The sequence below is a fragment of the Vigna unguiculata genome, chromosome 10 (assembly GCF_037176805.1).
Source record: "Vigna unguiculata cultivar grain cowpea cultivar isolate G323 ecotype 2 chromosome 10, ASM3717680v1, whole genome shotgun sequence".
Classification (NCBI taxonomy): Eukaryota; Viridiplantae; Streptophyta; class Magnoliopsida; order Fabales; family Fabaceae; genus Vigna; species Vigna unguiculata.
This window is the reverse complement of record NC_140801.1, coordinates 53,293,667-53,308,890: the sequence shown is the minus strand read 5'-3', so window position 1 is coordinate 53,308,890 and position 15,224 is coordinate 53,293,667. Positions and strand designations below refer to the sequence as shown.

General features: G+C 30.4%; 1 protein-coding gene and 2 pseudogenes across 2 annotated transcripts; all 3 read left to right on the top strand.

The window, feature by feature from the left end:
- Positions 1-1,499: 1,499 nt before the first annotated feature.
- LOC146883425 (putative UPF0481 protein At3g02645 pseudogene) lies at positions 1,500-3,281 on the top strand (annotated as a pseudogene).
- Positions 3,282-6,296: 3,015 nt separating this feature from the next.
- Positions 6,297-7,933, top strand: LOC114165667 (putative UPF0481 protein At3g02645 pseudogene; annotated as a pseudogene).
- Positions 7,934-10,294: 2,361 nt separating this feature from the next.
- On the top strand, positions 10,295-14,906 carry LOC114167622 (envelope glycoprotein B). 2 transcript variants are annotated; one of them, XM_028052732.2, is made up of 9 exons: positions 10,295-10,605; positions 10,723-10,850; positions 11,550-11,740; positions 11,822-12,103; positions 12,246-12,304; positions 12,469-12,505; positions 12,637-12,708; positions 12,857-13,184; positions 14,120-14,906. In XM_028052732.2, exons 1-9 carry the CDS (start codon positions 10,521-10,523, stop codon positions 14,537-14,539), a joined length of 1,602 nt encoding a protein of 533 aa, XP_027908533.1. In that variant the 5' UTR covers positions 10,295-10,520; the 3' UTR covers positions 14,540-14,906. The 2 variants fall into 2 exon arrangements, with proteins under 2 accessions (XP_027908533.1, XP_085524134.1); XM_085668008.1 differs by having other exon boundaries at positions 10,536-10,605; positions 10,723-10,791.
- The last annotated feature ends 318 nt before the right edge of the window (positions 14,907-15,224 follow it).

Genomic DNA, 15,224 nt, shown 5'->3' with positions numbered 1-15,224 from the left:
ATTATGATTTTTCTATGTAATTGAAAAATAAAATAGAAAGTTAAATTGAGGGATGAATAAAAAAAATTAACTATAAAATTTTATTATTTTTTTTATCAGCAAGAACACATATTTTAATAGAAGGTAATTAGGTTATCTCAACCCATAAACAATAATAAATAAATTAAAAAAAAATGCTATGACTTTCCTTCATCATTATTCACATAGAGTAGTATCTCACAATCATCACAAAAGCAAAGAAACAAAGATTACAAATAAGAAGTAGATCCCTCATGCCTATGATTGAGTTTATTGTTCTATCCGCTATATTGGTCATATAGGACTATTTATTATTGTCTAATCTCACGCTTGAGATATATAGATATAACGGGTTGTAAGGTTGAGTGCAACATCATCTTTACAAGCCAATTTGTAAGATTGAGTTTGACTTACACTCTACAATATTAGAGTCATGGATGAGATCCTATTATAGTGAAATCTATTCTTTATTGGATTTATTGTTATACTCGCTACATCAAAACACTTATTAATGTCTAATTTCATGTTTGAAATATATAGGTACTGAAACTCCTATTTTGACTAGAAATAATGTCAATTTACATTATAAAATGATGCAAACACCTTACAATTTGATTGATTTTATAAGGTTGAGTAATATACTTAAACTCATTTCTTCACATTTATACACTAAATTTTGTATAACAATGTGTGATAGCCCTATTTGTCTACGTGATACAACCATCAAAATTGACTTCTAATTTAAAATATAATACATATGTGCTCTGCATTCAATTTCAACCTAATTTTAACCACTTAACATCCTTCATCTTCCATTGTGTATCATATATATATATATATATATATATATATATATATAGAGGGACTGAGTTAATTTGTATAAGAAAAAAAAATGGATTCTACAAAGGAATCCTTTTAAACGAGATATTAATTTTAATTGAGAAAGACATAAATAAGATGTAGGCGACAAATTTATATCCATGGTGAACATCAATCATTTGCTCTATTCTATTCAACAAGTTGATATTAACAATTAATATCTACAAACTATTTAATAATTCTTTTAACATATTTTATATTGATTAAATTCTATTTAAAATTATCAAATCAAGGTCCACCTATATAATGAAGTAACAACTTTTTTCACATAACACCAAGTGAAAATTTAACAGAAAATTACTTATATACAGTAAAATAATTAATTAACATGAAAATGATATGGTACATGAAACACGTTTAAACTATGTTCCCACTTCTGAGTCGATTGAGATGACTTCAAATTCAAAGAAAGTCACTGCTATCAACTTTTTTTCTTGCCTAGGGTTCATTAACGTGTACTTAATAAACTGCGCATGAGTAATTCATTGCTAATAGTTTATTGGAAAGTAATAAAAAATGGTTCCATGGTTGGCTCTAATGAAGCTTCAACCACCTAATAAAGTTCCAATAACTCTCCTTTCATGATGAACACAACACCGAAGATTTAAAAACTGCAAAGTTTTTCTGCAACCTTTTCAAAATGTCTTCTCTAAGATCCACCATGTCAAACGATCATTCCAAATCAACCTTCGATGAACATCGATGGGTGATTCACATCCGCAAAACCCTAGAAGAAGAGCTCGAGGAAGACGGTGGTGAATTTGCAGTATCCATCTTCAGTGTGCCCAAGCTTCTCATGGCAAGTGATCCTGATTCTTACGTCCCGCAACAGGTTGCGATTGGTCCTTACCATTATTGGCGTCCCGAGCTATACGAGATGCAAAGGTACAAGCTTGCAGCAGCAAAAAGATTCCAGAAACATCTCCAAAGCTGCAACTTGGATACCCTAATCGATCAATTGACCAAGTTGGAGCAAAGGGTTCGATCGTGCTACCACAAGTTCCTGGATTTCAACGGGGAAACACTGGTGTGGATGATGGCGGTTGATGCGTCGTTCTTGCTCGAGTTTCTTCAGGTTTATGCCATGCAGGAAGGAGCGAAGGTGCAGAGGGTTTCCTCCAGCATGTCGCATTTGGTGGACTATGCTGGGAAGAAATCAGCTCACAATGCAATTTTGAGGGACATTGTGATGCTCGAGAATCAAATCCCGTTGTTCGTGTTAAGAAAGATGCTGGAGTTCAAATTCTCGTCGCTGGAATCTGCTGATGAAATGCTGAGCATGATGTTCATAGGGTTGTTCAAAGAGATTTCTCCTTTTAAAATGATGGAGGAGTATCCAAACATTCAGGTCTCAGAGAGCGTGCATCTGCTAGATTTCTTGTACGATGTGATAGTGCCGAAGTTGGAACAGCAACCAGACACAATCGAAGGTGAGGTTCAAGAAGAAGAAGAAGAACAAAAACATGAAAATGAAGAAAAAAGCTCAGATTATTCCAGCCATGTTAAGCAATTCTTCAGTGAAATATGGAAGCTTCTTTCGAAGTTAAACAAAGGGCCAGTGAAGTTAATAAAGAAGGTAATTTTATCTAAACCTCTCAAAGTGTTTGTTCAGTTGCCATGGAAAATCGTGTCCAATGTTCCAGGACTGAAGCTTCTGAAGCAACCGGTTGAATATTTCTTCTTCTCTCAAGAAAGTGCGAGTTCAAGATCCTTCAAAAGTCTCATGAACAAGCTACCCTCGGTGGAGGAAATCACCATTCCTTCTGTCACAGAGCTCTTGAATTGTGGTGTTCGTTTTGCAGCGACCACCGGAAGCGTATCAAACATCAATTTTGACGGCAAAACGCGAACTTTTTACCTTCCCAGAATTGGTTTGGACGTGAACAGTGGGGTTTTTCTGAGAAACTTGGTGGCGTATGAAGCATCGGTTGCATCGGGGACGTTGGTAATAACCCGTTACACTGAGTTGATGAACGGGATCGTAGACTCGGAGGAAGATGCGAGGGTTCTGAGAGAAAAAGGGATCATTGTGAACCATTTGAAGAGTGATGAAGAGGTGGCGAAGCTGTGGAATGGAATGAGCAAGTCGTTGAGAGTGTCGAGGGTGAGAGAATTGGACAAGGTGATTGAGGATGTTAACAAGTATTATAACTGTAGATTGAAGGTTAAGGTTGTGAAGTTCATGAAGAGTTATGTGTTTAGTTCATGGCAGTTTTTGACTTTTCTTGCTGCCATTTGCCTCTTGCTCTTGATGGCTCTGCAAGCTTTCTGCTCTGTCTACACTTGCAGTCGTCTTTTTCGATCTGCACTGAATTCCACTGATTAATTCGTGTCTCATCAGATCTCAAGTATTAATAAATGGACTTTTTTCTTTTACTGTATAACCCAGATTCATGTTGTTATAAATTTTAGATTTTTTCACTTTTTTTTTCATCATATCTTTATTGTACATAGTATTTTGAAATCATTTTCTTTTTTAATGTCATTTGACATTATTCATGTAACTATTTATTTTCTATTTTTTCTAAAAATATAAAAGTTAATTTTTATTAAAGACTATTTTACCCTTATATAAATTGTTAAATAATTGTCAAATAGTGTCAAAGAATATTTTTCATCTTAAAATATAAGTTGGTAAGTCGGACAAGCATAATTTTTATTTACTATCAAATCCGAAAAAATAATCACAAATTTTTTAAAATCTACAAATATCAGCAAATATTTAAAAAAAAAAACTATTTTATAAATTTTTAAAATAAAATTTAAATAAAATTAAAAAAATAAATATGTAATATAAATTAATTTTTAGTTTTAATATATTTAACCTAATAAAATAAAATAAAATAATTTTAATTAAATCTAACGTAATAAAAGTTAAATTAAATTTTAATTTTTTGATAATGGATGCTCACATATACAAATAAATAGTATAATATTTCACATAATCAATTTATAAATGAATATTAAAATATTTATTATCCACTGTTCACGAATAATAGATATGTCACGAATAATAGATATCTGCATATATCAATTTACCGTTGCAAATTTTATTAATGAATATCCGAACGGATGTTCTTGCCTTTAGCATTAGTACTAACTTTAATGTTTTGAAATATATTAAAAAAATATAATACTCAATATAAATTTATTTTTAATGTTGATAAGATAAAAAAACAATAATAAATTTAGGTTTGTTTTGATATGTATGTCAGTTGGTTGGTGATGAAGAATATGATTCCTCTTGTTTCAATACTTAAAGTCATTTCAAGAAGATTATGTTCATTTTTCCTGTTTTTTTTCAAGATATTCTGTTTTGTACCTTATTTTTTAAAATTTCAGTCACTTGTTGTAGTTAACAACGTGGTCTGTTAATACATTTTCGGACAATCACTTGATAATGAAATCTTCATAGCCCAATAACTTTAAATTCTTTATAATTATAAATTATTATTTTTTTAGTTATCACTACATTATTCTTTATCAAGATACTAAAAGGTGGTTGGGTTGTCAAAACATCATTTTGTCTGAGTAAATTAGTTCTTTGGGCGTTTTCATTGATATAATATTCTATCCCATGCTGTGCATGAGGAACAATAATTATATATATAAGTTAAGACTTATCCGTTTAGACCTTAATCTGAGAATATATACAATTTATTTTTTCATAAATGATAATGAGAGTGTCCATACATACTAGTAACTTAAAATTTGATTTCCCTTTTTTTACACAAATTTTAAATTTGATTCTTAGATACATTTGTAAATATTTTTAGATGGATGGAAGGAATAAAAAAAGAAAAACAGATCTCTATCCAGTTAATTGGTAACATTGTAAGATAAATTAAATAATAATTGGCTAAAATATCATTTTCAAGTGTGTATATCGATCATCTAAAGTCGTTTTTCGAAAGAAAAAAAAAAGAATAAATGTAGTTGTGCATATTTAATTGAAAAGTTATATCTTGATAGAAACTTATACGTATTATCTCTCTATATACTCTCCTCCATGCCATTTTATTTAAACTTCGACATTCTTTTACGTCAGAAAAAAAAAATAACAATATGATCCAACCTTATATTATAGTATAATCTTACGCATCACTTCAAAATTATTATAAGAAGTAAAGCCCCACTAGAATGTAAAAACTGAAATATTCAAAGTTTAAATGAAATAAATAAAAGCATGTGTATCCCTTCTAAAACATATCTTATCCGTTTGATAAGATCAAAGAATGAAGCGTTGAGTTTAACTAATAATAAAGAAAACCCCAAAAAAATTTAGAAATATATCTTTATTTTCTCAGCCAATTATACTAATTATTTTCTACTCCAGTACATAAGTCTCATATCGCTTAGAAGTCGAGGTCGAGTAAAGTTTAAATAATCATATCTCCCTCCACCTTCTAAGACACTCTTTAAGGACAAGGACAAAATCGTGACGAAACTTAAACGCTCAAAAACGGATAATACCTTTAGGAATGCGGTGGTTGTTCCTAACGATGACTGATGGACGAACTTGGATCGGAAACGGAACATTTTCCTTGCACAAAGTGGTATATTTTTATTAAAGTTAAATCTTACCTTTATATACAACTTTAGCCAGAAAATAAAGGTATAGTTGAAATGTTGTATACATTTTTTTTTTAATGAAAGTGGGATTGCTCATCATGAGTTATGTCATGAAATGGACACTTTAATTACGAGAATTATGGCAACAAGCCAACTTCATAATTATACATTATTTAAAAGCAAAGTGGCAGAGATTACATGTTTTACCTTTTCTTATGGTCAAAGAAATCTTTCAATCTTTAAATTAATAAAACTATTTAATTGAAAGTGAGGGCTCAACATGCAAAAACAAACTTCACTTTTTTCCTTTATTCTAAAAACTTTATCATTGTTCTTACATTGCTCGTTTTTCTCATTCACATTGAGCACATATATTATATTGTTAAAAAAAATTAAGGTAACACAAACCTACGTAAAACATGGGAGATCCAAGTTTCCAAGTGAAAGCGATTTAAAATTTCAAAGTATATATCAATGGTTGTTCCAACTTGTGTATTGTAAAGGGCAACGACTTTCAAAAATAAGAACTGAAAAAAACATTTGTTTGAGGGAAAAACAAGTGAAACAAAAGATTGATCGACTACTATAATTTATCTATGTTTGGTGAAATATAATTTTTATTCTGATTTGGTATAATCTATATGTTTTTGTGTTATTATATAAATTTTTATCTGATGACAAAATAATTAATAAACTTTAAAATGTCACCATAATTGAAATGACATAAATGAGAGAGCTCCTAATGATACTTAATTTTCATTCTTAGATATAAATATATAACTATCATCGTAACCTTAATCTTCTTATGTGTTATAATACCTAGGATTTTCCAAAAAAGGTCATAAATACAGCTTTGGATTTTGCATTAATATCATAAATGTCTTCTCTGAAATCAGTTATGTCTATCGATTCAAAGTCTAACTTTGATGAGATCCAATGGATCATCCAAATCCGTAGAACCCTAGAAGAAGAACTTGATGAAGATGGTGAATTCCCAGTGTCCATTTTCAGCGTTCCAAAGCTCCTTAAAGCATGTGATCCAGATTCATACATTCCTCAACAAGTTGCTCTTGGTCCATACCATTATTGGCGTTCAGAACTGTACGAGATGCAGATACACAAGCTTGCAGCAGCAAAAAGGTTCCTGAAGCAATTACAAAACCCTAACCTGGATAATCTCATCAACCAATTATCCAAGTTGGAGCAAAGGATTCGAGCATGCCACCACAAGTTCTTGGATTTCAACGGGGAAACATTGGTGCTGATGATGGCAGTTGATGCCTCGTTTTTGCTCGAGTTCCTCCAAGATCGTACAAAAATGGCAGTCAAATCATCTCATCACAACGCAGTTTTGAGGGATGTTGTGATGCTTGAGAATCAAATACCATTGTTTGTGCTGAGAAAGATGTTGGAGCTCAAATTCTCATCGCTGGAAGCAGCAGATGAAGTGTTGATCTCGATGATCATTGCCTTGTTCAAAGAGATTTCTCCTTTCAAGATCGTGGAAGAAGAATATCAGAACACTGTTCAAGTCTCAAAGAGAGCACATCTTCTAGATTTCTTATATCACATGATTGTTCTTGTTCCGGAGATGTTGTTGGAACGAGAAGATACAATTGAAGCTGAGCTTGAAGAAGAAGAAGAAAACGAAGAATCAAACACTGATTCCAGACAAGTTAATAAGAAACTCTTCACAGAACTGTGGAAGCAGCTTTCAAATTTCAACATGGGGCCAGTGAATGTAATAAAGAAGGTACTTTTATCTAACCCTATGAAAGTCTTCGTTAAGTTGCCATGGAAAATCATGAAACAATACATATTTAGCTCTCAAAACGAAGAAGAAAGTGTGAGTTCAAGATCCTCCAAAAGTCTCATGAACAAGCAACCCTTGATAGAGGAAATCACCATTCCTTCAGTCACAGAACTCGTGAATTCTGGTGTTCGTTTCTTACCCACCAACAGCATATCAAACATCAGTTTTAACGAAAAAACATGCATGTTTTACCTTCCCACGGTTTGTTTGGACGCTAATACTAAAGTTTTCCTGAAAAATTTGGTTGCATACGAAGCATCGGTTGCATCAGGGCCACTGGTAATAACCCGTTTCACTGAGTTGATGAACGGGATTATAGATTCTGAGGAAGATGCAAGAATTCTGAGAGAAAAAGGGATCATTCGGAACCATTTGAAGAGTGATGAAGAAGTGGCTGATATGTGGAATGGGATGAGCAAATCATTGAGATTATCGAAGGAAGCATTGCTGGATAAGGTGATTGAAGATGTTAACAAGTATTATAACTGTAGATTGAAGGTTAAAGTCGTGAAGTTGATGACGACTTACGTGTTTAGTTCATGGAAGGTTCTTACGTTCCTTGCCACCATCTTGCTCTTGCTCTTGATGACCTTGCAAGCCTTTTGCTCTGTATATAGTTGTAAATACAATTTTAGTAACACTTCACAGTGATTATGTTCTTTTTTTTTTTTTTACTTTTATACTCTCATTTATAGAGTAAAGGTATACGAATATTTGTAGTATAAATATTGTATTGAAACTGATTTTTTTTTTCATATCATGTATATGTTATTATGTTTTCTTTCTTTGGGTATTTATGATCATCGAGTCCAGCATAATTTGGCTAAAATTGATAAAATAGTTATTTTAATTTGGGTTAAATATGTTTTTGTCCCTTAACTTTCAGTGAATTTTAGAATTAGTCCATTTCGAAACTTTAGACCAATTTAGCCATTCATCTTTCGAAATACGTGAATTTAGTCCTCTTAATCAAATTTTGTTAAGTTTATTTAATGTTTCGTACGCATTTCAAGATTGTATTTGAATTGTTTATATTCTTTGACACATTTTTGCTTTAATGTTAAGTCAAATATTACTATGAAACGCATTTAAAATGTTAAATAAACTTAATAAAATTTTATTAAAAGAACTAAATCCACAGTATTTCGAAAGATGAATGACTAAATTGGTTCAAAGTTTTGAAATAAACTAATTATAAAATTTACTGAAAATTAAGGGATCAAAAAAATATTTAACCCTTTTAATTTTAAAAAATATTATTTAAAGAATAAAATTAAAAAATAAATGTAAACATCAAATAAATTCTTTATATGTATAAATATAAATAATAAAAACAAAAAATAAATAGTTATATAAGAGCTGAATAAGACATAAGATAGATAAAAAATTACAGAGTAAAAGTCGTTACTTCTCTATATATTAATGTACTTTTACATATTATAATAATACATATTAGCTTTTGTTAAATCATACTTTCCGTTAATGGTGATGTGAAGCATAACTATTGGTTACTTGGGAATGTGGTTAGGTTAGGTGCTTGTAATTAATGATTAGAAAGCCAATTAATTTACTTTGTTCTAATGATTTAGAATCTTTTCCATCATGGATGCACACGCGACTCTAATATTCTTCACGTGGATTCCTTGTGTGCCTAATGTATCACTACACGTTAGTTTAAAATAATGATGTAATTATTGTTTACATAATTTATTCACTTTTAATTATTTTTATGTATAAAGTTATTCTAGTAAAATAGTTATGGTATTTTTATTTTATAATAAATACGTAAATACACATTAATAAAAAATAATGAATATAAATTATAAAAACATATTTGATAAAAGATAAATATGTGTGAGTTTAGGATTATAATGATATATTATTGAGAGTTTAATTTTCCAGTTCGAGAATTTTTTTTTTTTTTTAAGAAAACAAGAATTACGATAAAAAAAATTAATTTACTCTTTCAATTGGAAAAGAATTGATAGTCTTGATAATAGAACTTTAATGAGATTCGTTTAGGATAGATAAAGGTGCTAGTGGCATCGTAAATCGAATGAATAGTGATTCTTTTAATCTTAACCATTAAAACTTTTCATATTACATTAGAATTTTTTTTGCAAATTTATTGAAAAAGTTTTTTCTTAGAAATTTTTTTAATAAATTTGTAAGAAAAAACTTTTTCTACTATTTTTTATAAGAATTTTAATTGATAGCTAATTCCTTCGTGGGTAATTATTTCCTACAAAATTATAGAATTTGCAATGATTTCTTACAAAATTTATTGTGAAAAGTGTTTTATACAAAATATTTTGCAAAACAATTAGCAGCAATTTCCTACAATTTTTTTTTTCATAACAAAATTTATAAGTATTTCCTAACAAAAATTCAAAACAAAATTGATAGAAAATATGAATTTATTTTAGTAGTGTAAATAAATTATGTGAATGGTTTAAGACATTATTTTTGAGTTATTATATTGTTGATATATATATATATATATATATATATATATATATAATGTATTTTAGTTTTATGTCATGAATCAAACCAAAGATCACGAATTACGAATGAAATTTGTATGTGACATTTTAAAAAATATATTTAATGAAACTATTTTTCAATTTGATATTTTCTTAGTGTAAATATGCCTTTATTTTTAAATATATCATTAATTCAGATCAAGAAAAAAATATATAATATATATATAATGTATTGAACATGATAAAAAGGGGATTTTATTAAAATATATACTGAATTTCTATGTTAGAAAGAATTTATGAACTCAAAGATTGAAAATCAAGAGATATAAAATCTCCCCAATAAATTTTTCCCTTCTCAACAAAATTTTCTATTTAAGTCAAATGGTTGTGCCTCCTATGTTTGAAAGCAGTAATACGATTAGATTTCTAACCTTAAACATAACCAAAAACCGTATGTTGTGGATTGGATTTCCTTTTACTAAATTGAAACATTAACAAATTTTGTAGATACCATGATATCTAACTATAGCTTCTGTTCTGTTTACATTCTCCACTTTTCCTAACACAACATCCTTTTCCCTTTTCCCCATTGGGAAACAAAAACATCTTCAACTATGCATAAATCATTTGAATAGATACCCCTCTCATTGTCATAAACCCAACGAACTTAATCAAAGTTCATATTTATGAGCATCCCAATCACAATTGCACCACCAATATTGTGATTGGGAAGCTACCATCACCTCATTAACACAATGATTCGTCGTCTCGTTTCAATTCTTGTTCTTTCATGGATCTTTTTTTCTCCATGCCATGCAGAAAATTCTGGGTCCCCAAAAGGTTCACTTTTTTAACATTAAAATCACATCGGGTTTTGAATATTACCTCTTTGTTGTTTCCTAGCTGCTTTTAAATTATGGTTATGGTTGATATGGGAAATGATTTTGTCTATCACAGGAAAATCTGCACATGAGAATAACTCAATAATACCATTAGCAGCATCAAGAACGTACAGAATTGACCCAAGTAATAATTTCAATTACTACGATGGTGGATGGGATATTACCAATACACATTATTATATGGTGTGAACCTCTTGTTTTTCTACCCACATGCATCCTCATTTTCTCCACACATCTATGTTTTTGACAAGCCATCATGTACTTTTTTGCATTGTAATATTAATCATCTTCCTATCCTAACAACTACTTTAAAGATGTAAGATAAAAAAATCCCCAGTTTCTAGTTTCTGAGTTGGAGTTCATACATATCACAAATCATTATGTAAAATACGTAATATATCTACCAAGGTTTACAATCATCTTCATGAATTTACCTAACATCATGTTGAAAATTTTGCATATGTTATAAAATTTAGTTTTCCCTTATGCTTGTTTTCCTTTTAACCATGATACGAAGCTCAGACACGCCTTATAAATGGTGTGTTCGTGTCACTGACACGTATTAAACATCGACACACACATGATACTCATATGGCATGTATCAGTAAAGTGTTCAATTTATAAGGTTTCTTTTTGTCTCTGACATGATTTTAACATTACTTCAACATATTGTTAATTAGGTACGAATTTTATATGATCATTATTTTTCGCCTTTTAGATATTAAATAGATAAATTATATTCATTTTTGTATAACCTAACAAATTTTGAAGACTACACATGTTAAAATGTCCGTGTCTGTGTCTGTGTCGGTATCTGTGCTACATAGATAAAGATATCTATATAACTTCTAATTCTCTTGCTACAAATTGGTTGGAGTGTAGTCTCTTGCTTTTTCTGGTGTTCCTCCGGTTGCTGTTGCTGTCTTGTGGTTTGTGATGGTGGCAATTTCCTTCACCATCATAGCTTTCTTGAGTTGCTGTGGCTGCTGCAAGGGAAAGCCTAGGACTGAGTACTCTCGACCCATTTATGCAGTATCACTCAGCTTTATCGTGCTCTTCTTGATCATGGCAGCGTAGGTCCCTTTTATCCCTTCATATATTTTTTGCGAAACATGCTTGAATCCATGTTAGTTAGTGTTCATCCCACGTTGCAGAATTGGAGGGTTTTTCCTTTACACTGGACTTCAGAGTTTCGAGATTACTGCAAATGATGTCTCAGATGTTCTGGTCACGAAAGCAAACTCAATATTCAATATTGTTGAGAGTGTGATAACCAATCTTGCAGCGGCCAAGAACATACAAGTAGCTGGTTTAACTCTTCCGGATGATATCAAACAAGGCATTGAAATGGCTGAAGATTTCACCAACCAAGCTGATATTATTAAGAGTCAAGCAGAGCAAACTGCAAGAATCTCAATGGAATTCCTTAATGCTATGTGAGTGAATCCTAGTTTACTTGTAGCTAGGTTTCATCTTTTAGGTTTTACTAATTTCATAATGTTTTCTTAAGCTTATTTGGTGAAGCTTTTGGTTAAGAAATTGAATTCATCTTACTGAATCAGTGTCTGTAAATTCCAGAAGCGAGAGTCTGCTCATTGTTGGCTCTATGATGCTTATTTTGGCAGTGATTGGCTTCAGTAAGTACATAGAATAATGATACTGTGATACACGTAAAAATTTAAATTTTTGTATCTGTAAGCAAAAAGAAAAAATAAAGAATGTGTCAAATAAATGTAGTGGTCTTTGAACAAAAGTGCATGCAGCATTTGACTCATTATATATTGTTTTAATTTCATTGCAGTGGTCTCTGTTTTTGGCTGGAAAGTAGTCGTTTATATGTAGGTGACTTAATTCCATTTCTTTCTTTCTTTCTTTTTCTTGAATTAATTGTATATTTTTTTTGTGATTTCAATTCCTAGTACTATGTTTCTTTTATGAATTTTTAGTTCTTTCCAAATATATACTGCAGCTTGCTTTTGTTTGGGTGGATCCTGGTCACAATCACATATTTATTGAGCAGCTTAACTTTGGTTGTTCATAAGTAAGTTCCATCAAATTATCACAACCATGTTTCATCTTAATTTATAAACCTTTTATGTTTGGAATTAGGTCAAATTTGGTTAAAATTATGCACCATAATATTTTGACGACTAAATTTTAATAACTTTTTCTTATATTTCACTTTTTAGTGGTGTAGCTGACACATGTGATGCAATAGATGAATGGGTTCAACACCCACGAAGTGAATCAGCTCTGAGTAAGCTTCTTCCTTGCATGGATGAGGCAACAACCCAGACAACCTTGGACATAAGCAAAAACACCTCTTACCTTGTGGTAAATTTGGTTAATGAATTTGTAACTAATGTAGCCAACAACGATAATCCTCCGATGGCTGATAAGGATATAAAGTACAATCAATCTGGTCCAGCCTTGCCCCTCATCTGCAATCCATTTTACCCTAACATGACTGAAAGGAAATGTGAGACTTTGGAAATAACCTTAACGGGTGCACCTACTGTAAGTTCATCACTTCGTTTTCATCTCTCCCTTTTTTCTTTTTTAACCATCATGCAAGGCCTTAATAAAACGTACAAAATCTACTGAACAAGTTTTACTCCATTAGTTTCCATATACAGTTCCATATACAGTTGTACATGGTAATTTTGTTCATACACGAATTAAGAAGTGAATTTAAACCTAATTTAACCTTTCAAAATTAGCTTGTAAGTTAAGATTTACAGTTAGTTATTGTTATAAATCGTTTTATCTCTGGTTAATATGGGATATCCAACGATATGTTTATCAATGATACATGAAGATTAAGCTCAAGAAACTCCTCCTTTCTAATCATATGCTAAACATTGTTCCATTGTCTTTATAAGCTCTAATTGAACTATGTTATAGGGTTAAATATATATTTTTGTTCCCTTAATTTTCAGTGAAAATTGAAATTAGTCCATCTTCGAAACTTTAGATTAATTTAGTATCCATCTTTATAAATGTATGGATTTAGTCATTTTAAGCTAACTTTGTTAAGTTTATTTGACGTGTCAAACACGTTTCATGATAGTATTTAAGTTGTTTCCACTGTTTGATACATTTTTGCTTCAATATTAACGGAGAAACACGTTTGAATTATTAAATAAATTAACAAAATTCAGTTAGAAATAACTTAAATTCACGTATTTCTGGAAATAAGAGATTAAACTAATTTAAAGTTTTTAAGATGGACTAATTATAATTTCCATTAAAAGTTGAGGAACCAGAAACATATTTAATCCTATGTTATATCAACTATTGATTAAAGATGAGAAAGTCGAACATCATATAAAAAAAATTAAACATTTATTAGATTAAAATTTTAAATTTAAGGTAATATCAATTTATACGAAGTGGACTCATATCTGATTAGTGTTGTATATATCTGATGAACTTCTCTCCCTGAACGACAGGCATATAAGAGTTTTTTATGCAATACATCCCCATCTGGTACGTGCATTACAGTGGGGAGATTGACTCCTTCACTGTACTCGAAGGTTATGGTGGCTACCAACTTGAGTGACTCACTGTATCGAAATGGTCCAGTTTTTGCTCTACTATTAAACTGTTCTCTTGTCATAGAAACCTTTGATGAAATCAATAACAATGATTGCCCTTCCTTCAAGATAAACAGCCACCAGATATACATTGGCTTGGCGTTGGTTTCAACTGCAGTAATGTGTTCTGTGATTTTGTGGGTTGTCTTTGTCAAAGAAAGACAAGTTCAGATATCTTCAAAGAAAACTATGACAACAACAACAACTGGTGTAAATCCACAGTACCATGACCATGATGTAGTTCCACAAGACCAAGAACACCATAGCACACTATAATTTCAGCAAGGTCTTAATTAACTTGGTAAGAATTAAAGATGGTGAATTATGATTACTAATCATTTAAACTAGGATGTAACTCCTCTGAAGGTATTTTATACTTTGGAGAGTGAAGTATATATTATAGAGTTTGGATTCTCTACTGATTTTTTCTGTTGTTTTTCTGCTGTGCCTTCAAAATATACTGATGGTCATTAATTTTAAAATATATTAAAATTATCTTTAAAATACTAAACAATGTGTTTTTAATACTCAGCAGAAAATAACATGAAAAAAATTCAGTAGAAAAACCGGATTTGTATACTATATATATCATCTTTAACAGTTATATACTTAATACATTACTGTATTACAATCATTTAATTAATCCACCTCACATCTTTTTTATTAATATTTCACCTTTGATTTAAAGAATGTATTAGGAAGTTATAAAAAATTGTGAATCCCTAATGAGTGGTTTATTTCTCCCCTTTCTGATTTGCTACATGCATCTATATTTGTGGAATACTCTAATCTCTCTATTTTAGAAACAACAGAGAATTTTTAAGTTAAAAATCACAGAAAATATACTTTAACAAAGTTTTATTTAATAAACTTTGATAAATAATTATTTTTTGTAAAGAAACTTTAAAGTTTTATTATTTAATTTTTAAAATTTCATACAAAAATAAAAAGTTACTCTATT